We start from the raw sequence: 25,680 nt of genomic DNA, 5'->3' as shown, positions 1-25,680 counted from the left end.
GACAACGTTTCGCCCACATAGTGGGCTTTTTCAAGTCACAAACAGATCTGTTTGTGACTTAAAAAAGCCCATTGTGTGGGCGAAACGTTAATAAAGGATCACATTATACTGCATATGCGTTTATATTTCCATAGCGAATCTTATTGTGGAAAATTACATTTATCTGTATGTATAATTATGTACATGACAGTAAATAAACATAGATAATTATTATTTATCACTTAGACAAGTAGGAATTTGGGACACCTAGGTCGCAAAAATGTCCCCCTTCGATACCTACCACTGTCATATCCTCAAGTTGCTCTGGACCTATTATTAAATGAATTATACATCAGGAATTCTCGTAAATATATAAATTTGTGGACTGAATATTAAAAAATGACTATATATAAATTCACATATACATAAAAGGAAAATATATCTTAATATCACTCACCAATTTGACTGGATATTAAGTTGTATCATGCTCAGAAAAACCTCACTAACTAAATTTATGAAAACACTGGCCAGAATTATACACAAATCTATAGAGCTTATCTGAGGTTCATGGAGCTGTCTTGTCCAGTCGTCTGATATCTCAAGTTATGCAGGAATGCACATCCAACAATTTCGCCTCCTATTTGAGAGGTGTCAGTCCCAGTTTAACCTCTAGAGCACGAAAAATTCTTCCCATTATATTAACGTTGTACAAAATTCAAAACCAAGATGGCGAGTCTCGTCTGCGCAGACGCAGGCTTTCCGTTTTCTATGACATAAATATTATTAAATACAGTATGGCCATCTATTTACATATAAATACTGAATTTCTGGAAAATATATACAGTATTTTCCACACTTATTGTGGCTAGCTGGTCCAGTGGCTAATGCGACGGTCTGGAGTTTTGAGACTCTCTGATCATGGGTTCTATCTCCACCCGTGGTATGGTTAGTAAAGATAATATAAGATTTGTTCGGATTTTTAACCCGGGAAGGGTTAGCCACCCAGGATAAGCCAAGAAAGTTGGTGCGTTATCGAGGACTATGCCTTTTTGCCATTTTGTTTGTTTTTCAATTCCTGTCCCCCAGGATGCGACCCACACCAATCGACTAACACCCAGGTACCTAAAATCTGGAACACCCTACCTGAAAACTCTAGAACTGCAGACACATTCATCACCTTCAAAACTACCGTTAGAAAACATATCTCCCTGATACACCCCGTCAACTAACTACATAAAAACCACCTGGTGGTTTACACACTCACTCACTCACCCATTTGTCTATAAGCACAGAAATATGTATCTTAATCTTAAAATAATGATTCCTAACTAGTCACAATTTTGCCTGCGATACTCCAATATAGAAACTATGTATTGTGCCAAAACAAAAGCATTCACATTGCTAAACTCACAAACTAGTATTTAGTCACTTAGTATTTAGTCATTTAGTATTTAGTCACTTAGTATTTAGTCACTTAGTATTTAGTCAACTTACTCCACAATTTGTAATAATTTAGGATTAAGAATTAATCAAAGTTTGCCCGAAATGCCTAGCCTTGCTAGGTGTTCTAGTGGCCCCCTCTGTAATTAGTATTTTATTACATGTAAACCACACAGTAACCAAAATCTGTAAACCCCGCATTGTAATCCTTATAGAGAATAAACTTTGATTGATTTGATTTGATCTATGATAACCCAAAAAACGTCTTAACAGAGTAAGTTTATTCAGGTACAGGGACACATCAATACAATTACATAAATTATCATACATAGCAGCACGTGTAGATTACCTAATATAACCCACGAAAGTCAAAGTGACCTATTTCCATTGGGATCCTTGTAATATCTTACTTAAACCTTAAAAGTTAAAACAACTAATCTACTTAACTATGTGACTTATTTCGACTGGAATTCTTGTAATAACCTATTACTAACCTAACTGGCTAACTGCTAACGTCATCTCTGCGCCCTCATAAATATTATATAAATAAACAATGTGTAATATGTTAGGTAAGACACATATGCAACAGTTAGACAACTTTATTCCGAAACGTTTCGCCTACACAGTAGGCTTCTTCAGTCGAATACAGAAAGTAGGCAGGAACAGTAGAGATGTGAAGACGATGTAATCAGTCCATCACCCTTAAAGTCGTAGAATTTGAGGTTGTCAGTCCCTCGGCCTGGAGAAGTTCAGTTCCATAGTCAGGAACTATCAGATAGTTCCTGACTATGGAACTGAACTTCTCCAGGCCGAGGGACTGACAACCTCAAATTCTACGACTTTAAGGGTGATGGACTGATTACATCGTCTTCACATCTCTACTGTTCCTGCCTACTTTCTGTATTCGACTGAAGAAGCCTACTGTGTAGGCGAAACGTTTCGGAATAAAGTTGTCTAACTGTTGCATATGTGTCTTACCTAACAACCTGTCGGTATTGTATACCATTTTGATGTTCACAATGTGTAATATGCATTGATTTGATTTAATATTTTGTTTTTCAATAAAAGATAAGCTGGTTGTGCCTGAGGTTCCAGCTGTTGTCAACACAACAACGCTGCCTTCACACACTGTCTCTCTTTCTCTCTTATTATCGCAGTAATTGTAGTAATTATAGCAATTATAGTCGTTCTGGGGGAGCCCTACAGCTCGTGTTATCACCGGGGAGGAGGAGAAGTACTCAAACATAACCAGGAACAAGATATTTCTTGAATTATCACAGGTTTTGGTGCCTGGAGCAGCATGACCAAGGCATCCAAGGTACGTTGCTGGCAGTATCTATTGGTCTTGTAACAAACAAAAACAAAGCAAAACAAATAAACAACTTTTGTTTCGGTAAAGTGGAATGTGGTATACAGATTGATATCGGAGTAACTGAAATGTGTAAACTGATTTTTTTAGTACCCCTCCTTACGAGGGCGCTTCAGGCAGCCTTAATTAAAATTAACTTATTAGAGAATCGCTTTATGACCCTTGTGGATTTAGCTCTTAATTTTGATTGTAATAATAACTACTAGGAAATGAGACAAGTATAATAAGTAAGTTTATTTAGGTACAAGTACAGGTAGGTACAATTATACCTAAGACAAGATAGCGTAAGATTTTGTTCGGATTTTTAACCCTGGAGGGTTAGTAACCCAGGATAACCCAAGAAAGTCAGTATGTCATCGAGGACTGTATAACTTATTTTCATTGGGGTCCTCAATCTTGTCCCCCAGGTTGCGACTCACACCAGTCGACTAACACCCAGGTACCTATTTGCTGCTAGGTGAACAGGACAATATGTGTAAGGAAACATGTCGAAATGTTTCCACCCGCCAAGAATCGAACCTGGGCCCTGGGTGGCAAACCCTCCAGGGTTAAAAATCCGAAGAAAATCTTTATCTAGCCAATTTTTGGTGAGTAACTCTGGGTATTAGGTGATTTGCTCTAGTAGATCGCCGAGTACAAATACTGTAAGTGAGGTAAGGATAGATTAGAAAATAGTATAAAGTGAGCAGTGTTATTTGGTAAATAAAGTAGGTTTTTTTTCTACTAAATACCCAGAGTTTTGTAAATTTTCTTAGTGTTAGATGTGTGTTGAATTTCAGGTTACAGTCAAAGTGTATCCTTCATCCAAGGAAGTGGACCTATCCTCCCCATTCTTTGATCAAACGTGAATAATGACCCTCATGTAGTTGATAGGTTTTAACCAACCAACCATTGCCTTTAATAACTCCCTCATGTGCTGCATGACCCCAGAGGCATTAATAATAATAATAATAATAATAATAATAATAATATAATAATGCAACTGATGTCAGTGAAGGAATCTTGATTTAAGGATTTTGAGCTACACTCCCTTTTTCTTGGATCAGATTGATTGTATTCCATTGTTTGAGGTGCTGTATGTCTTCCTAAAGATTGAGCACTTGCATATAAAAAAAAAGAGATGATAATGATAATGTGCTATAGTTCACAATTACTACTAGGCAGAACATGGGCATTAGTTTACACTTTACAAAACATTCAACGAATGTACACAACAGAATAAGTTAAGTTATTCTTGTTCAAATGGCTGTTTTGAGAGATATCAAAAATAATACTTTAATTTTGGTTGTGCAGCATGTCTGAACCAGAGTTTGTATTGAGTGGTGTCACTCTGCTGGTGGCAGAGTCAGATTAAACCAGGTTATTTTGGGTTAGTTTAAATGGATTTTTGTTAAGTTACATTTTGTACCATTTGCACAATGAAATAATATCTCAGCTGTAAAACTAACTTTAAAACTATAAATAGTGGATGAAATCTACCTTTAGTAAATCCTCCATTTAACAGACTAACAGGGGAAAGTGAGTGGAGATTAATAGTGAATGTGTTGGTTAGAGATAAAATTGTTTTGCCATGATCGTATCAATACTGGACAGTTCTACAGCTAGTGGACTTCGTTGTTTCCGAATTGGTTGACCCTGTGGATTTTGTTCTGTATTTCTAAAGTCGGGTAAATTGAAGCTCATTAAACAGAGGGGTTCATTGTTAATATTTCAATATTCCTTTTGAAATCTATTACAGTTAAGTATGGGACACACATTTCTTGTTTGGCACATTCACCAGTACAGCCTCTCCTCCCTTAGTGACGTACAGTAGGGGCCCACTTATATGGCAGGGTTCCAGGCTACTACCACAAAGCAGACATCGACGGAAAGCAGAATGCCATTTTTTCCACTTATAAATGCCAGAAAACAAGTTTACACTAACATATATTAAGTTAGCAATAGAACTAGGCATTAAAAACAATAAAAAGTAAAATACACACACAGTACAGTCATTATTTACCTCAAAATATTTGTAGTCTTAATGTAGGGCAAAAGGTGAGGAGTATGTACTGTAAGAAGTCAGGTGTGGTAGCCCACCTGGCCACCCCACCCACATAATATACTACAATGCTTAAAAGCACCCTAGAATGATAAAATGTATATACAGTACACTCATTATTTACCTTAAAATATTTGTAATCTTAATGGTCTTAATGTAGGGTGAGAGGTGAAAAGTATTGATTTGCAGGAAGTCATGTGGGAGGTAGGGTATGGTAGCCCGCCTGGCCACCCCACCTACTATGACATTTAAAGTGCCCTAGAGTGATAAAATACACATACAGTACACTCATTACTTACCTTAAAATATTTGTAGTCTTAATGTAGGGTGAGAGGTGAGTAAGCGAGATAAAAACGAATAAACGAGAGAGAGAGAGAGAGAGAGAGAGAGAGAGAGAATGAGTAAGGTGACAACCGCAGAGTACTTATGTAAACAAACCATCTGGTTTATGGTTGATACACATTCATACAAACACCTTACATTGTGTACAGGTTGTCTCCACAGTGGTACAGTAGAATAAATAAAGACCAACACTTCCATTCTCATGTAATTTTTAGAAGGAATGATGCTTTGACAAATTATTATTATTATTATTGCAAGTTATTATTATTACAAATTATTATTACTACAAATTATTATTATTACAAATTGTTATATAATCATAAAAAGAAGCACTAAACCCACAAGGGTCAGGAATAGCTATAGAGTGAAGGCATATGAAAGGAATATTTTTCTACAATCTGGTTATGGTTGATACACATTCATACAAACACCATACATTGTGTACAGGTTATCTCCATAGTGGTACAGTAGAATAAGTAAAGACCAACACTTCCATTCTCATGTAATTTTTAGAAGGAATGATGCTTTGACAAATTATTATTATTATTATTGCAAATTATTATTATTACAAATTGTATTACTACAAATTATTATTACTACAAATTATTATTATTACAAATTATTATTATATAATCATAAAAAAGAAGCACTAAACCCACAAGGGTCAGGAATAGCTATAGATAGAGTGAAGGCATACGAAAGGAATATTTTTCTACAATTAAGTAACTGGTGTTTGACTAGAGAAAACGTAATTCTTTCGGCACCCATACAAACCGTTTGGTAAACATATCTCATATTTATGTCAATTTTTATGCTGTGGGTGTATATATCATGTTTATATGTTATGTAGCGTATTTATTATATAATTTTGAAAAAAATATCATAGATGGTTTAATGGAAATGTCTGTATTAACATAATATAAGACATTTAATACGCCCAAGAGATTATATGATGTCAAGAGTAGAGAGAGACTTAGTGATTTTAATGTGTACCTGCACACCAGCACAGTGTGTAAGTACAGTGGACCCCCGAGTTTCGTGATTAATCCATTCCAGAGAGCCTGCCGAAGGTTGAAATTCACGAAACTCGAAACCATTTACCCCATTAGAAATAATGGAAATAAAATTAATCCGTTCCAGACACTTTATTTTTTTTTCAAATTAAATAAAGATTTACATAATGAAAACAATCAGAAATCAAGTATACATGCATTTAAAAAAATGATAATAACATTACACTTACCTTTACTGAAGACTTCTGCGTGGATGGAAGACGGGAGGAGGGGATAGGAGGAAGGTGTACACTATTGTTTGGAAGGAGAATCTCCTTCGATTAGGACTTTAGGTAGCAAGTCCTTATCTGGGGTTTCTTCCCTTCTTCTTTTAATGCCACTGGGAACAACTTGAGAGTCACTGGACCCCTGTCGCACAAAATATTTGTCCAGAGAGGTCTTTTTCTGGGATTTCTTTAAGATTTCCCTGAAGTGGGACACAACACTGTCATTGTACATGTTGCACATCTGGCTTGTTTCAGCTTGGTCAGGGTGATACCTTTCAACAAAACTTTGCAACTCATTCCACATTCCACACATGTCCTTAATCACTGAAGAAGGCACCTCATCCACTCCCTCTTCCTCCTCCTCTGAAGCAAGTTCCTCGGCTGTGGTCTGATGCTGTTCCATTGAAGTTCTTGCAGTTCGTCAGTGGTTAGCTCTTCCCTGTGGTCCTCCACCAACTCTTCCACATCCCCATCACTCACTTGATTTACCAAAGGGCTTGCACTAGCTTTCCTTGGGTCCATGATGACTTATTTAGCAGTTGCAAGCACAAAAAACAATGGATTATTATGAAATGTATTGTATGAACCCGCGGGGTGATGGTCACGTGTTGGTAAATAGTGGCACACTGAGCGTGAATGACGTGGGAGACTGGCTTGGTGTGCGCGGTGACGGGCGGACGGGTACCGGACGGTCGCCGAAACACGAGTCTTTTCACGAAACTCGAGGCCAAATTTTTCCAAAAAATAAGGTCAAATTTCACAAAAGTCGAGGCTGCTGAAACTCGGGGGTCCACTGTATATTTAGGTACAGGCACACACAAGTATAATTATCAGAGTACAGTGGACCCCCGCATAGCGACCTTAATCCGTGCAAGAGGGCTGGCTGTTATGCGAAATGTTCGCTATGCGAATGAATTTTCCCCATAAGAAATAATGGAAATCAAATTAATCCGTGCAAGACACCCAAAAGTATGAAAAAAAAATTTTTACCACATGAAATATACATTTTCCTACACACAAAGAGAAGGATACATGCACAATAATAGAGTAGTACATGCTCAATATATATTGTGCATGTACTACTCTACTAAATGAAGAATAAATGACACTTACCTTTATTGAAGATGCAGCAATGACTGATGAGACACTGTGTCCTGGGAGTGCCTTTTCCTCCTGAGTACTGTAGGTCCTGTTTAGTATTTTCTTCCAGAACAGGCCTTATCACACTGTGTATGCCACTACGATTCTTAAATCTCTCAAACCAACCTTTGCTGGCTCTAAATTCACCAATATGAGCACTAGTTCCAGGCATTTTCCCTGTTCACCTGGGTGTTAGTCAACTGGTGTGGGTTGCATCCTGGGAGACAAGATTAAGGACTCCAATGGAAATAAGTTAGACAGTCTTCGATGACACTGACTTTCTTGGGTTATCCTGGGTAGCTAACCCTCTGGGGTTAATTGTTTCTTGGTATTCTCAATAAGCCACACCAACAACGGTGGTACAGCAGCAGCAGCAGCTGACGGTGGTACAGCAGCAACAGACGATGCTACAGCAGCAACAGACGATGCTACAGCAGCAGCAGACGATGCTACAGCAGCAACTGACGATGTTACAGCAGCAGCAGACGATGCTACAGCAGCAGCAGCAGCAGACGATGCTACAGCAGCAGCAGCAGCAGACGATGCTACAGCAGCAGCAGCAGCAGACGATGCTACAGCAGCAGCAGACGATGCTACAGCAGCAGCAGACGGTACTACAGCAGCAGCAGCAGCTGATGGTGGTACAGCAGCAGCAGCTGACAGTGCAGCAGCAGCTGACGGTGGTACAGCAGCAGCAGCAGCTGTACCACCAATAGTAGCAATGGTTGATTGGGGTTTATTATACAACCTGGCCAGCTCGGAGACACGCACTCCACTTTCATACTTATCAATGATCTTTTTCTTCATCTCCATAGTAATTCTCACCCTTATTGCTGTAGGGTTGGCACTAGAAGCTTTCTTGGGGCCCATGGTCACTTATTTTCCAGAAAAAATCACCAAAAACACTGTAATAATACAAAATGTTCCGATTGTATGATTGGATGTTACCGCGGTGGCTGGCTGGTAAACAATGCCACCCGCGGAACATGTGAGCGTGGCTCAGGCCGCACATTGGACGCGTCTCGGACGAAGGCCGCTGAGCGGGTTTTTGTCCACTATGCGGGGGAAAATTTTAGCGAACAAAGCGTCCGCTATGCGGATTGTCCGCTATGCAAGGCGTCCGTTATGCGGGGGTCCACTGTACAGTGGTACCTCGGGATACGAACAGCTCAAAACTCAAACAATTTTGTAAGTGTACTTATGTAAGTGCTTTTGTAAGTGTATTTTTGTGGGTTTGAAATGGATTAATCTAATTTACATTATTCCTTATAGGAACAAATTTGTTCGGTATCGGCACTCGAACAGCCTCCTGGAACGAAATAAATTCGTATAGCGAGGTACCACTGTACATGTATATATAAAATACGCAATAACTTTAAAACAGTGATACCCCGAGTTTTGAACTTTCTTCATTCCAGAAGGCTGTTCGAGTGCCGTTACCGAATGAATTTGTTCCCATAAGGAATAATGTAAATTAGATGAGTTTGTTTCAGACCCCCAAAAATATAATTACAAAAACACTTACAATAATACACTTACATAATTGATTGAGTTGGGAGCAGTACGAAGCTTGGGGTACCACTATATGTGCTCACGGAGAAAGTAAATAAACTGAGTGGGGCACGCCATATTTTAAAGACCACTCGCCTCATAGCGAGTTTTGGTCATAACTTGAAATTGCCGTATTAGCGGAACACCGTAAGGTGAAACACCTTAAAGCGGGGCCCTACTGCACTCGTTTACAGATGCCTTGGACTTACGACGGGCTCTCTGACCAGTATTTATATCTAAATAATGTATATTATAGCTGATTTCGTCTATTCTGTTTATTTCAATATACAGTGGACCCCCGCTTAACGATCACCTCCAAATGCGACCAATTATGTAAGTGTATTTATGTAAGTGTGTTTGTACGTGTATGTTTGGGGGTCTGAAATGGACTAATCTACTTCACAATATTCCTTATGGGAAAAAATTCGGTCAGTACTGGCACCTGAACATACTACTGGAATGAAAAAAGTTCGTTAACCGGGGGTCCACTGTACAGTACACTACTATATAAACATTTAAAAATATATCAGAAATGCTATAAATGGTGCAGAGGTGACATTAAAACAGTATCAAAGATGGTTGACACAAATCCGCTACCATTATAGTATGCTCCTCACTTAGCGACGAATTCGCTTAATGACATGGTCTTAGGAACGGACCTCAGTCATTAAGTGAGGAGAGGCTGTATATACATGTATACTGTCTACAGGTGCTCCTTGGCTTACGATGGGGCTATGTCCTGACAGACCCATCGTAAGTCAAAAATATCGTAAGTTGAATATGATTATGATATGCTAGATAGTTAAATGAACAACTACTGTCACTGAATAAGTAAATAAATAAATAATTAGTGTAAGTACATACCAGTATTAAAAAGTAAATAAATGAATACAAGTTTCGGTCTTGCTGCCTTCAGGCTGGGTAATTACAGTATCTTGTGTTTCATCTCCAAAGTACAGTGGACCCCCGCATAGCGACCTTAATCCGTGCAAGAGGGCTGGCTGTTATGCGAAATGTTCGCTATGTGAATGAATTTTCCCCATAAGAAATAATGGAAATCAAATTAATCCGTGCAAGACACCCAAAAGTTTGAAAAAAAAAATTTTACCACATGAAATATACATTTTCCTACACACAAAGAGAAGGATACATGCACAATAGTAGAGTAGTACATGCACAATATATATTGTGCATGTACTACTCTACTAAATGAAGAATAAATGACACTTACCTTTATTGAAGATGCAGCAATGACTGATGAGACACTGTGTCCTGGGAGTGCCTTTTCCTCCTGAGTACTGTAGGTCCTGTTTGGTATTTTCTTCCAGAACAGGCCTTATCACACTGTGTATGTCACTACGATTCTTAAATCTCTCAAACCAACCTTTGCTGGCTCTAAATTCACCAATATGAGCACTAGTTCCAGGCATTTTCCCTGTTCACCTGGGTGTTAGTCGACTGGTGTGGGTTGCATCCTGGGAGACAAGATTAAGGACCCCAATGGAAATAAGTTAGACAGTCTTCGATGACACTGACTTTTTTGGGCTATCCTGGGTGGCAAATCCTCTGGGGTTAATTGTTTCTTGGTATTCTCAATAAGCCACACCAACAACGGTGCTACAGCAGCAGCAGCAGCAGCTGACGATGTTACAGCAGCAGCAGACGATGCTACAGCAGCAGCAGCAGCAGACGATGCTACAGCAGCAACAGACGATGCTACAGCAGCAGCAGACGATGCTACAGCAGCAGCAGCAGCAGACGATGCTACAGCAGCAGCAGCAGCTGACGGTGGTATAGCAGCAACAGACGATGCTACAGCAGCAACAGACGATGCTACAGCAGCAGCAGACGGTACTACAGCAGCAGGAGCAGCTGACGGTGGTACAGCAGCAGCAGCTGACAGTGCAGCAGCAGCTGACGGTGATACAGCAGCAGCAGCAGCTGTACCACCAATAGTAGCGATGGTTGATTGGGGTTTATTATACAACCTGGCCAGCTCGGAGACACGCACTCCACTTTCATACTTATCAATGATCTTTTTCTTCATCTCCATAGTAATTCTCACCCTTATTGCTGTAGGGTTGGCACTAGAAGCTTTCTTGGGGCCCATGGTCACTTATTTTCCAGAAAAAAATCACCAAAAACACTGTAATAATACAAAATGTTCTGATTGTATGCTTGGATGTTACCGCGGAGGCTGGCTGGTAAACAATGCCACCCGCGGAACATGTGAGCGTGGCTCAAGCGCACATTGGACGCGTCTCGGACGAAGGCCGCTGAGCGGGTTTTTGTCCACTATGCGGGGCAAAATTTTAGCGATCAAAGCGTCCGCTATGCGGATTGTCCGCTATGCAAGGCGTCCGTTATGCGGGGGTCCACTGTAATTGATTTTGCACCATCGTAAAGTTGAAATATTGTAAGTCGAACCATCTTAAGTTAAGGAGTACCTGCACTTGTTATCTAACATTATATATTAGTATTAACCCTTAAACGGCCCAAAGAGATTGACGTTCAAATTCGTAGTGCTACAAAAGTAGATCTACTTTTTTTTACATATTTTCAAATACAGTGGACCCCCGGTTAACGATATTTTTTCACTCCAGAAGTATGTTCAGGTGCCAGTACTGACCGAATTTGTTCCCATAAGGAATATTGTGAAGTAGATTAGTCCATTTCAGACCCCCAAACATACACGTACAAATGCACTTACATAAATACACTTACATAATTGGTCGCATTCGGAGGTGATCGTTATGCGGGGGTCCACTGTATAACAAAAAAAAATGTAGATAAAAGTTTTTTTTACACGTTTTCAAATGTAAAACAAAAAAGAAGATCTACATTTTTTTACATACTTTCAGATGTTGAAAAAACGTATATATACGTTTGGACCATTTAAGGGTTAAAATAGTGACTGCATTAGGGTCCAGTACCTTTGATATACCTTTGAAGAGTTTCGAGAGTTTCACTGCTCTCGGAGCCTGGCCACGGGCCAGGCTTGTCTGATGCTTCCCTGGTCAATCAGGCTGTTGATGCTGGAGGCCCACTGCCCCACATATTCATCACAGCTTGGTTGATCTGGCACCTCCAATAAACATTAAAATAATGTATCATCTAAAGGTTTATCTCTAGTTTGTGGGTTATGAATTGTTCCAGACAAAGAATTGTGACTTTTATTCTTCTTTACAGAGATGCTAATCATGTTTTATTTTTTACTAGTTGTCAGGTTGGTACTATGAGAAGCGGGAGTTACGACACACACCTAGTATTGCTGCAGGCCTCAGTGTCGAACAGGAAGTTCAGTATCGTCGTGAAGGTGCTCGCTTCATTCTCCAGGTTGGAAACAAAATGGGACTCCGCTACGAGACAATGGCGACTGGTGTTGTTTACTTCCACCGATTCTATATGGTTCATACATTTCAGTCCTTTCCCAGACACGTAAGGTTCTGTTGTGTTTTAAAATTTCTTGAAAAGGAAACTTAAATGAAATTTTCCAGGCTTTCTTGATACTATAATTTAGAAAAGATCAATGTCTTATTTATTTTAATATCTTCAAAACTTTAATTTAATGGAGAAATTTGTGGATAATTTTATTGATGGAGTGTATCTTTGGTATTACCTTTCCTCTCTTGAATAGTTTACACAGTAGATACTCGCAGTGTTGAGAGGAAATATATGACATGGATTAGTTGTGAATTGTTCCAAACCTGATTTGGTGACGTTGTTTTATTGATATGTTTATTGACTATAAACTGTTGTAATTTCACGTACAGTGGAACCTCGTTTATTGACCGTAATCTGTTCCAGAAAGTTGGCCTAAATTCGAAAAAGCTGAAATTCGAAGCAATATTTCCTATAAGAATTAATGTAAATACAATTAATCCGTTCCAGACACCCAAAAATATTCACAAAAAATACATTTTTTCACGATTAATTATAGTTTTACATACATAAAACAATGAGAACTAAATAAAATAAATTAGGAATATTTAACCCTTAAATCGTCCAAACATATATACACGTTTTTTCAACATCTGAAAGTATGTAAAAAATGTAGATCTTTTTTTTTTTTGTTTTACATGTGAAAACGTGTAAAAAACTTTTATCTACATTTTTTTTTGTTATTGAAAATATGTAAAAAAAAAGTAGATCTACTTTTGTAGCACTACGAATTTGAACGTTGATCTGTTTGGACCGTTTAAGGGTTAAATCACTATTACGTACCTTTATTGAAGACTTGTTGGCTTATGGAAGACAAGGAGGAGGAAATAGGGAGGGCAGATTATTGTTTGGAAGGGGAATCCCCCTCCATAAGGACTTTAGGTAGCAAGTCCCTCTCTGGGGTTACTTCCCTTCTTTGTCTTTTAATGCCACTAGGATCAGCTTGAGTCACTGGACCCCTGTCGCACAAAATAACTGTGCAGAGTGCTCTATTTCTGGTGTTTCCTTAAGATTTCCCTAAAATGGGACAAAGTTTTGTCAATGAACATGTTGCAGATTTGGCTTGTTTCAGCTTGGTCAGGGTGATATTTCTCCACAGAATTTTGAACCTCATTCCACTTTGCACAAATGTTCTTAATCACTGAAGAAGGCACATCCTTCCCTCTCCCTCTTCCTCCTCCTCCTCTGAAGCAAGTTCCTCAGCTGTGGTCTGTTGCTGTTCCTGTTGAAGGTGTTGCAGCTTTTCAGTGGTTAGCTCTTCCCTGTGGTCCTCCTCCAACTCTTCCACATCCTTGCCACTCACATCCAACCTCATGGACTTCCCCAATGCCACAATAGATTCCACAACAGGCAGAGGGTCGACAGGGTCAAGGTCAGCCTCAAACCTTTCAAAATCCTTCTTGAGGACACAGTCTGGCCACAGTTGTCTCCAAGAAGAGTTCAAAGTCCTGGAAGTCACTCCCTGCCAAATTTTACCTATAAGGGTCATTTCAGTGTCCGAGGTCACTTCAAAGCACTTTTGAAACACTGCTTTTGTGTAGAGCTTTTTGAAGTTAGAAATGACCTGCTGGTCCATGGGCTGGATGAGAGGAGTGGTGTTATAAAACTGAAATTCCTGGACAATTGGTCTACCAAGTTTGGAGGATGAGTAGGAGCATTGTTGATTACTAGGAGGCACTTGAGTGGCAATTTCTTTTCCAGGAAGTATTTTTTCACACTTGGGCCAAACACTTCATGGACCCAGTCAAAGAAAATTTGCCTTGTGACCCATGCCTTATTGTTAGCCCTCCACATCACACACAGTCTACTCTTGATGACATTGTTTTTCTTGAACACTCGGGGATTTTGAGAGTGATGTACGAGTCAAGGCTTCACATTGAAATCCCCACTAGCATTAGCACAGAACAAAAGAGTTAGCCTGTCTTTCATAGACTTGTGTCATGGCAGTGCCTTTTCATCCATGATATAGGTCCTCTTTGGCATTTTCTTCCAAAAAGAGGCCTGTTTCATCACAATTGAACACTTGTTGGGGTTGGAATTCTTTAGTCTGTATGTACTCCTTGAATTCATGCACAAATTTTTCAGCTTCACATTTGTCAGAACTTGCAGCCCCCCCATGCCTTACAACACTGTGTATGCCACTACACTTCTTAAATCTCAAAGCAGCCTCTGCTGGCCTTAAATTCACTAACATCATCACTTGTACCAGGCATTTTCTTTACGAAATCCACATGCAATTGCCTTGTCTTTTCACAAATGATCGTCTCTGACACACTATCTCCTGCTAACTGTTTTTTCCTGATCCACAACAACAACAGCTTCTCTACATCTTCATTAGTTTGTGATCTCCTTTTTGTTAACGGGTTAACCCCTTTTGCCACATCAGCTTCCTTGATTTGTTCTTTCTTTGCCGTGATAGAAGTGATTGTTGATTTGTTTTTGCCATACATCCTGGCAAGCTCCAGCACCCGTACACCACTCTCATATTTTTCTATTACTACTTCCTTCTTAAATTCCATCGTGTTTCTCACTTTCTTTACCAAAGGAACTTTACTAGGAACTTTCTTGGGGCTCATGGTGACTTATTTCACAGTTGCACTTAATAAAAACCATGAAAAACAGTGTATTTTAAGGAAAAGTTTGGATGAATGCACAGAGTATATGCTCACTCGCCGACAGACAAAGGGAGACAGACTTACCAAAGCCTGGCGTCCCAGCGGGAGAGACGGGCTAACGCATCTAATATGGCCGATATATGAGGCAATGGCCGAAGTACGGAGCAAAATTTCCGCTGAAAAACCATCCTAAAAACGAATCGGCCGATAAACAGAGCGACCGAAAAATGAGGTTCCACTGTACCATATTTTGTTATTTCACCACCTTCCTGATAAGAAGACAGCAGTCCCCTTATCCCAGATATGTTTATAATGAACATATAGTAAAGTAAGTCAGAGTGAACAGTATTTCCTATCACTACATTTCATTATTACTACTTGGCTGTTCTATCAAGCAGGTGTGTAAAGTTTTATGCTAGGCAGTTTCTACCCAATACCAACCTTCTCACTCATGTATGTTTAATTTTTCTCTAAAACTTCTTAAGGTATTTACACCAATGTGTCTGACAGTTTGTTCCAAGCATAGGCGTTTACTAAACTAGTTTTTTATTTTCAACAAACCGGCCGTATCCCACCGAGGCAGGGTAACCTAAAAAGAAAAAACCAAGGTTTTTCTTTTTAAATTTAGTAATTTATACAGGAGATGGGATTACTAGCCTCTTGCTCCCATACTAAATTAGTTATTTCTTATAAATATTACTGATCTATTTTTTTATGAATGACTTGTGATACAGGGGATTAACCCTGTCATCCTTCTGTGTAGGTTTCACCTCATTTATGTACAGGGACGTGTAATGTCACCATGGTTGTTTGACATATTTATAAATAGTTGGGGAGAGGGGTGGGATTAAATTATGAGGAATCAAATACAAAATGGGAGTTAACACAGTTACTTTTTGCTGATGATACTGTACTTTTGGGGGATTCTAAAGAAAAGTTGCAAAAGTTAGTGGATGAGTTTGGGAGGGTATGTAAAGGTAGAAAGTTGAAAGTGAATATAGCTAAAAGTAGGTGATGAGCGTATCAAATGATTTAGATAAAGAAAAATTGGATATCACATTGGAGGGAGGGAGTATGGAAGAAATTAATGTTTTCAGATACAGTAGGGCCCCGCTTTTTGGAGTTATGCATTACAGCGTTCCGCTAATACGGCGATCTCAAATTATGACCAAAACTTTCTATACTGCACGCGGTCTTTCAAATATGGCATGCGCCACCCAGTTTGTTTACATTCTCCATGAGCACATCTCTCTATTATGTAATAATCACTCTTGGGCACATTAACCCTTTGGGGGTTTCGGACGTACTAGTACGCCTAAATTCTAGCACCCTCAAATCTAGTGAGAGAAAGTTGGTAGGCCTACATATGTAAGAATGGGTCTATGTGGTCAGTGTGCGCAGTATAAAAAAAATCCTGCAGCACACAGTGCGTAATGAGAAAAAAAAACTTTGACCCTGTTTTTGGATTAAAACAGCAACTTTGCACTGTATTTTTGTATGGTATTTATTGTTGTATTCTAGTTTTCTTGGTCTCATTTTATAGAATGGAAGACATATTACAGAAATTGAGATGATTTTGACTGGTTTTACAATGAAAAGTACCTTGAAATTGAGCTCAAAGTAGCAGAAATGTTCGATTTTTACCAAAGCTCAAAAGTAAACAAATCATGCCAGGTGTCCAATACACATCAACTGGTGAGTCTAATATTCTTTCACAAGTGCGCTGATATTATTTATACCATTTCTACACTAATACAGTAGTCTGCATAACAGTAAATCTTATTTTTTGGGCAAGAATAAAAATTCAAAGTGGAAAGCCAAAGAAATATAAGAGGGGCCTGGGGATGTGACAAACGAACAGAGAACTTGTTATTTTAGTGCCAGGAATGTCTTTCTTGTTTATTCTGGACCCTATTCAGAAATTGGCATCTTTTGAAATTTGTGTGAAATTGGCAAAATTGCTAAATTCTGACCACTTTATTGGACAGTTGAAATCGGTAAATGGGTGGTTTCTTGTACTCATTCGATAGAAAAAATGGAGTTTTAGCGAAATAGTTATGATTTTTGTCGACTAGTACACTGGAATTGGCCGAAAATAGGGCTCAAAGTGGGCAAAATTGCCGATGCGTAAACATCGTCTAGACCGCTAACTTCGCGAGAGCATAATTCCATAAGTTTTCCATCAAATTTCATACTTTTGGTGTCATTATGATCGGGAAAAGATTCTCTATCTTTTCACAAGAAAAACTTAATTTTTTTTTTTAAATTTGGGCGACCCTGAGAATAAGTCTCTGAGAGGACCTGTCAACCCCCAATGGGTTAAATATCTAATTTTGTCAATATAGACATTTTCATTAATTCGTCTATGATATTTTCTTCAAAATTATTTATAAACATGTTACATAGCATATAAACGTGCTGTTTATATACTATGGAGGTGTAGTAGCCGGGTGGAGGGAAAACATTACGTCACTTACCTTAATACATAACGCTTTTGTTTACAATTCTTGGCATGAATTATTCATTACTTCTCTCTTTGTTTATGATGGCATCTAAAGGTAGTTGTTAGAAATGATTACACTCAGTGAACATGGTATCGATGGTAATATGGCTCTGGGCCACATTAAATATCGTGTAGCTATATAGGTATGGGTAAGTACGTAGCTCAGGCGGACTACATACCTACATTATTATTATAATTGATAATTATATGTATGTGTACCTGTACCTAAGTAAACTTACACACTGTCTTGAAGATGCCGTATTACTAATGATTATAATAATCACTCTAAGGAGCATGAAATATCGTATAAAACGTTAATACATGTATAGACACTTTGCTTAATCCATCTAAATACACCCCACAGTAGAATAAATTAGCATAAATATGAGATGTGGTAGCCAGGTGACTTGTAGAACTTGGGGTAGCCAGGCGACTTGTAGAACTTGTGGTAGCCAGGCGACTTGTAGAACTTGTGGTAGCCAGGCGACTTGTAGAACTTATGGTAGCCAGGCGACTTGTAGAACTTGTGGTAGCCAGGCAACTTGTAGAACTTGTGGTAGCCAGGCAACTTGTAGGACTTGTGGTAGCCAGGCAACTTGTAGGACTTGTGGTAGCCAGGCAACTTGTAGGACTTGTGGTAGCCAGGCAACTTGTAGGACTTGTGGCAGCCATGCAACTTGTAGTCCAACATCAGAAATGTGTCACTATAATATTACTGGGGGGTAACTAGAAAATTATTCCTTTTGTATGCCTTCACTCAGGGTGTCATTTCTTCTAAAAATGGTGTTACGTGAGAATGGGAGTGTTTCTCTCTATTTATTCTACTGTATCAACGTGGAGACAACTTGTACACAATGTAAAGCGACTAAAACCAGACACGTTCATTTGGTTTGTTTACATTTTGTGTAGGTGGGGTGGGGCAGTGAGGGCTGCCCTTCTTGGCTACCCATACTTCATAACTTTACTTCATACAAATAAAACTCACCTCTCACCCTACATTAAGACTACAAATATTTTGAGGTAAATAATGAGTGTACTGTGTATGTATTTTACTTTTTAATGCCTAGTTCTATTGCTAACTTAATATAGGTTAGTGTAAATCTATATTAAGTTATAAAAGTTTCCATTTATAAATGGAAAAATAGAGCTCTGCTTTCCAGCGAAGTCTGCTTTCCGGCAGTAGCTTTGAACCTAACCTGCTGAATAAGTGGGGCCCTACTGTACTAATAATAATCACTCTTGGGCACATTAACCCTTAAATTGTCTAAACGTAGATCTAGGTTCACATGCGTAGCACTCCGTCCTTGATTTTCCCCATTTGAAAGCATGTAAAAAAATTGTAGATCTACATTCGGAGTTCCCCCCCGCACGTGGACGTAGATCTACGTTTAGAGAGTAAGGGTTAAATGTCTTATTTTATGCCAATATAGACATTTTCATTAATCCAACTACGACATTTACTTCAAAATTATATAAGAAACATGTTGCATAGCATATAAACATTTTATGTTTATATACTATGGTTGTGTGGTAGTTGGGCGGATGGAAAACATTACGTCGCTCCCCTTAATACATAACACTTTTGTTTACAATTCTTGGCATGAATTATTCATTACTTCTCCCTTTGTTTATGATGGCATCTAAAGGTAGTTGTTAGAAATGATTAAACTCAGTGAACATGGTATGTCGATGGTAATACTACGGCTCTGGGCCACATTAAATATCGTGTAACTATGTAGGTAGGTGTAGCTATGTAGCCCAGGTGGACTATACACCTATATTATTGTTATAACTGATAATTATACTTATGTGTACCTGTACCTAAGTAAATTTACACACTGTGCTGGCATGCAGGTACACATTAAAATCACTAAGAGTGTCTTATTAGTCTTGAAGACACCATATTAATAATAATAATAACACTTAATAATAATCACTCTGATGAGCAATAAATATCGTATAAAACATTAATACTACAGCGGACCCCCTGTATTCGATATTAATCCGTTCCTGAGAGCTCATCGAATACCGAAAATATCGAAAAGCGAATCAATTTTCCTCATAAGAAATAATGGAAATCAGATTAATCCGTGCAAGACACCCAAAAGTATGAAAAAAAAAAAATTTTACTACATGAAATACTAAGTTTAATGCAATAGAATAATTACAATAACAACAATAACAATAGAATAATTGACACTTACCTTTAATGAAGATCTGGTGATGATTGATGGGATGGGAGGAGGGAAGAGGTGTTAGTGTTTAGAAGGGGAATCCCCTTCCATTAGGACTTGAGGTAAAAGTCCTTTTCTGGGGTTACTTCCCTTCTTCTTTTAATGCCACTAGGACCAGCTTGAGAGTCACTGGACTTCTGTTGCACAACATATCTGTCCTTTAGTGGCCTGTACCTCCCGTTCCTTTATGTAATGCATCGAATACCGGATTTATTGAATACCAATGCCATTGAACACCGGGGGTCCACTGTATAGACATTTTTGCTTAATCCATCTAAATACACCCCACAGTAGAATAGATTAACATAATTATCAAAGGACCACAATGGAAATAAGTCACTGTCTAATTTTTTTGGGTTATCCTAGGTACTTTACACATATGCTGCTATGTATGATAATCTATGTAACTGTATTTGTGTATACCCGAATAAACTTACTTAAATATGAGATGTGGTAGCCAGGCGACTTGTAGTCCAACATCAGAGACGATGTGTACACTACAATATTACTGGGGGTAACTAGAAAATTATTCCTTTTGTATGCCTTCACTCAGGGCATCATTTCTTCTAAAAATGGTGTTACATGAGAATGGGAGTGTTTCTCTTTATTTATTCTACTGTATCAATGTGGAGACAACTTGTACACAATGTAAAGTGACGCAAACCAGACGCGTTCGCTTGGTTTGTTTACATTACGTGTGGGTGGGGTGGGGAGGACTTCCCTGGGTGGATTCCATGCTTCCCAAACCTGACTTCCTACAAATAACTCACCTCTCATCCTACATTAAGACTACAGATATTTTAAGGTAGTTAATGAATGTACTGTATATGTATTTTATCGCTCTGGGGAGCTTTAATTAAATATCATAGTATATTATGTGTGGGTGGGGTGGGGAGGATTTCCCTGGCTGGCTACCATACTTCCCAAACCTGACTTCCTACAAATTAAACTCACCTCTCACCCTACATTAAGACTACAAATATATTGAGATAAGTAATGGTTGTACTTTGTGTGTATTTTTCTTTTTATTGTTTTTAATGCCTAGTTCTATTGCTAACATAATATATGTTAGCGTAAACTTGTTATCTGGCATTTATATGCATTTATAAGTGGAAAAAAATGGTGTTCTGCTTTCCTGCAATGTCTGCTTTCCGGCAGTAACCTGGAACCGAACCTCCCGTATAAGTGGGGCCTTACTATATTTGGGAGTTGACTTGTCAGCGGATGGGTTTATGAAGGATCAGGTAAACCATAGAATTGATGAAAAAAGGTGAGTTGTGTGTTGAGGTATTTGTGGAGACAAAGAATGTTATTCATGGAGGGAAAGAAGGGAATGTATGAAGGCATAGTGGTACCAACACTCTTATATGGGTGTGAAGCATGAGTTGCAAATGCTGCAGCGAGGAGGCGGCTGGATGCACTGGAAATGTCGTGTTGAAGGGCAGTGTGTGGTGTAAATATGCAGAGAATTCGTACTGTGGAAATTAGGAGGAAGTGTGGACTTACTAAAAGTATTAGAGGGCTGAAGAGGGGCTGTTGAGGTGGTTTGGTCATTTAGAGAGAATGGAACAAAGTAGAATGACTTGGAGAGCGTATAAATCTATTGAGTAAGGAAGGCGGGGTAGGGGTTGTCCTTGACAAGGTTTCAGGGAGGGGGTAAAGGAGGTTGTGTGGGCGAGAGGCTTGGACTTCCAGGAAGCGTGAGTGAGCTTGTTAGATAGGAGTGAATGGAGGCGAATGGTTTTTGGAAACTGATGAGCTGTTGGAGTGTGAACTGGTTAATATTTTGTGAAGGGATTCAGGGAAACCAGTTAGTCGGACTGAGTCCTGGAAATAGGAAGTACAATGCCTGCACTTTAAAGGAGGGGTTTAGGATATTGATAGTTTGGAGGGACGTCTCAACTGTTGTATCTGAGCGCCTCTGCAAAGACAGTGGTTATGTGTGAGTGATGGTGAAAGTGTTGAATGATGATAAAAGTTTTTTCTTTCTTTTTGGGTTTTTCTTTCTTTTTGGGTCACTTTGCCTCGGTGGGAAACGGCCAATGTGTTAAAAAAAAAAAAAGGAATAGAACTGTATTCCATAATCTAAATGAGCCCTTTCCAGCAATATATAAAGTTTTAGTACTCTAACATGTAGGGTAAGCTTTGAGATTTGTTACTTATACTGTACTGTTCAGTATTTCTTGATCTGACATTAAGTATTCTCCTTGCTTTATTGCAAGCATTTGTTCTATGTTGCCATGGTTTTAGTTTACTGTAACCAGAATTTTTTTTTTTTAACCTCCAGTTTTAGTTTTATTCTGTATTACAGTATTTTATAGGTGTCTGTTTTTTTTTTTCCAGGTTTGGACCTTAAATTTCCCTATATTGAACTGCATCTGCCTTTTTCAAGCTATGCCATTAAATCTTGTGAATCATCCTGAAGCTCCACTGTGTTCAATTCAGAATTAGTTAATTAGCATCTTTTTTGTTGAATCTACATGTTTACTTAGGTCATATATTCTAATACAGTGGGCCCTCGACTAACGCTATTAATCCGTTCCTGAGAGCTCATCGTTAGTCAGAATAATCGTTAGTCAAGTTAATTTTCCCCATAAGAAATAATGGAAATTAAATTAATCCGTGCAAGACACCCAAAAGTATTGAAAAAAAAAAAATTTAACACATGAAATATTAATTTTAATACACACAAATTGAAGAAGACATGCACAGTTACATAACACTTACCTTTATTGAAGATCTGGTGATGATTGATGGGATGGGAAGAGGGGAGTGTGTTGATGGTTTTAGTGTTTAGAAGGGGAATCCCCTTCCATTAGGACTTGAGGTGGCAAGTCCTTTTTCGGGGTTACTTCCCTTCTTCTTTTAATGCCACTAGGACCAGCTTGAGAGTCACTGGACCTCTGTCGCACAACATATCTGCCCATAGAGGCCTGTGCCTCCCGTTCCTTTATGACATTCCTAAAGTGTTTCACAACATTGTCAGTGTCACCATTAAACACTTGTTCAGGTTTCAGTCCTTCACTGTCTATGTACTCCTTGAATTCCTGCACATATTTTTCAGCTGCTTTTTGGTCCAAACTGGCAGCCTCACCATGCCTTATCACACGCCTCACCATGCCTTATCACACTATGTATGCCACTACGATTCTTAAATCTCTCAAACCAACCTTTGCTGGCCTTAAATTCACTCACATCACCACTAGTTGCTGGCATTTTTCTAATTAAATCGTCATGCAACTTCCTAGCCTTTTCACATATGATTGCTTGAGAGATGCTATCTGTTTTTCGTTTATCCATACCAATAACAGTCTCTCAACATCTTCTATCACTTGCAATCTCAGTTTCAAAAACATAGTTGCACCTTTGGCAAGAACAGCTTCCTTGATTGCCGTTTTCTTGGCCACAATAGTAGCGATGGTTGATTGGGGTTTTGTGTACAGCCTGGCCAGCTCGGAGACATGCACTCCATTTTCATACTTAGCAATGATCTCTTTCTTCATATCCATAGTAATTCTCACCCTTTTTGCTGTAGGGTTGGCACTAGAAGCTTTCTTGGGGCCCATGGTGACTTATTTTGCAGGTGCAATCACTAAAAAGGCTGTGATAATATGAAATGTTCCGATTGTATGCTTGGAAGCGACCGCGGTGGCTGGCTGGCTTGTAAACACTGGCCAGAAGTGGACGCGTCTCAGACGGAACGAATAGTGTTGGTTGAGTTTTTTAGCGCTAATCGAGGCAAAATTTTTGCGATAAAATGTATCGCTAGTCAGATTTATCGTTAATCGATGCCATCGCTGGTCGAGGGTCCACTGTACTGTGCTCTAAATAATTTTAAGACTTGATTTCATATGACTTTCACCTATTTGCAACACTAATCCTGCTATTTTTTTTTCAGGTAACTGCTTGTTGTTGCCTTTTTCTTGCTGGCAAGGTTGAAGAAACTCCCAAAAAGTGTCGAGACATTATGAAAACTGCTAAAAGCCTAATGGATGACCTGACTTGGGCCGAATTTGGCACAGACCCTCGGGAGGAGGTGAGGTGCTCTGGTTATTATTCCTAAAAATTATCGTAAGGAAATATGTTAATCCTTTGAATGGAAAGTTAAATAAAATTATATTGCACTTGAGGGGGTTATTAGTCTTTAGTCCACTTCCATTTAAAACAAGGATGTATGTAAATAATATTTAACAATAAGCAATCCCATGGCATGTAGTACTTGCAGGTAGACAGTGAGTGAGAAGAAAGATCATGTAAGTTGCATTGTCCATTTATCCAATTATAGTTGACTTATACAGTGCTTCCTACAATTTCACATGGGCCTACATTCTTATTGGGCTTAGAGAATCCAGGAACCATGAATACAGTAACACTAAATTCTGTCTGTATAATTACACTTTTTACAGTTATTACAGTGCATGTTATGCAAACTAATATAAGTACAGGTATTGCTTTATAACTTTACTTTGATAATGATGATGATGTTCCATGGGAGGGCATTTAGATGATTCCTCAGAAGAATCGTTTGTTCCTTACTTGTTGGTTATGGTGACTGATGTACTGGTGGTGGTGACTGTGGTAGATGAGCTGCACTATAATGTCTGCCAAGAGTAGTGGCACTGTGCTCCCCCCCATCCCTCCTACCAGCTGGCATGTCTGATAACCCCAATTTCCTATTGAATTGCATCATGATCTTTCTCTTAGGACACGATTTACTTTCTCCACTCTTGCTGAGTTCAGGAGCTGTGATCAGTGCTAGAACACAGTCATAATGCACAAATACTATATGAATACAGGAAAAAATCAGTCTTGTGGGTATGAGAGGAAATCGACATAATTACAGCTGGAAAGAGTTGAAACATTGTAGGCTCATGTAGCAAACACATCAACACTGCTCATGTTCCTTTAAAATTTTTACTTTAAACCAGTGAAATATCATTTGTACATAGATAAAATGAAAAATCAAATTTGATTTTTCTTCACATTTTTCTTCCCTGGAAAAAACTTAAATTTTTCAAAATATCTAGTGGAGACCCTTAGGATTTTTTTTTTTCCCAACAAGTCAGCCGTCAACTAATTCAGTGACAGGCTTGTGTAAGTGCAGTAAAGTGGAGGCAAGTGGTTTTTCCTGACTTGACCTGCTTTTGGAATGTGAGCAAGATAACATTTATGCAGAAATTTAGGTAAATTGGTTAGCCAAACTTTAGTCATGAAGATGGGAAATACAGTGCCTGCACTTCAAAGGAAAGGTGAAAATGTTGCAGTTCGAAGGGTCACCTGAACAGTGATGTTGACACACTTTTAGCAAGATAGTGATTGGAGTGCATGATGGTGAATGTGTTTTCTCTTTGTGTTACCGGACCTCGGTGGGAGATAACCAATATGTTAAAAAAAAAAGAAAAAAAGTGTGCTGTTGTAGGTATACCACTAGAGTGGAAAATAAAATTAAAAAATATAATGGGTAGGAAGAGTATTAATATTAAGAAAGAGGAAAATTCCTTTGAATGATACTACTTTCCATGTGTTTTATTAATGGGAAGACCAAAGGGAAGTTTGAGTGAGGTGTGTTTTGTAAGGAAATGTCTAGAGTAAAGAGAAGAATATGTATTAATATATTAACACATTAATATGCAGTAATCTACTACAGAATATCATTGTATAGTCTGCATAAGTTTGGCACATTTTTATGATTATTGTGTAATAATTCTCCTTGGGGAATTGGAACAGAGTTCTTCCTCCGTAAGCC

At 38.7% G+C, this 25,680-nt stretch overlaps 1 protein-coding gene across 3 annotated transcripts in view; it reads left to right on the top strand.

Annotated features, from left to right (window-relative positions):
* The first annotated feature begins 2,514 nt into the window (after positions 1-2,514).
* The window catches only part of CycK (cyclin K), a 60,819-nt gene continuing 37,653 nt past the window's right edge, over positions 2,515-25,680 (top strand). For 2 of the 3 annotated variants that reach the window (XM_070086962.1, XM_070086960.1), the window contains exons 1-3: positions 2,571-2,737; positions 12,361-12,579; positions 23,833-23,970. In XM_070086962.1, coding sequence (XP_069943063.1) covers positions 2,720-2,737; positions 12,361-12,579; positions 23,833-23,970 — 375 coding nt within the window. In that variant the 5' untranslated portion in view covers positions 2,571-2,719. Of the gene's footprint in view, positions 2,738-12,360; positions 12,580-23,832; positions 23,971-25,680 lie in introns of all 3 variants that reach the window. The other variant, XM_070086961.1, reaches the window with a different exon arrangement.

The sequence above is a fragment of the Cherax quadricarinatus genome, chromosome 20 (genome assembly GCF_038502225.1).
Source record: "Cherax quadricarinatus isolate ZL_2023a chromosome 20, ASM3850222v1, whole genome shotgun sequence".
NCBI classification, from domain to species: domain Eukaryota; kingdom Metazoa; phylum Arthropoda; class Malacostraca; order Decapoda; family Parastacidae; genus Cherax; species Cherax quadricarinatus.
This window is presented reverse-complemented; position numbering and strand designations above follow the sequence as displayed.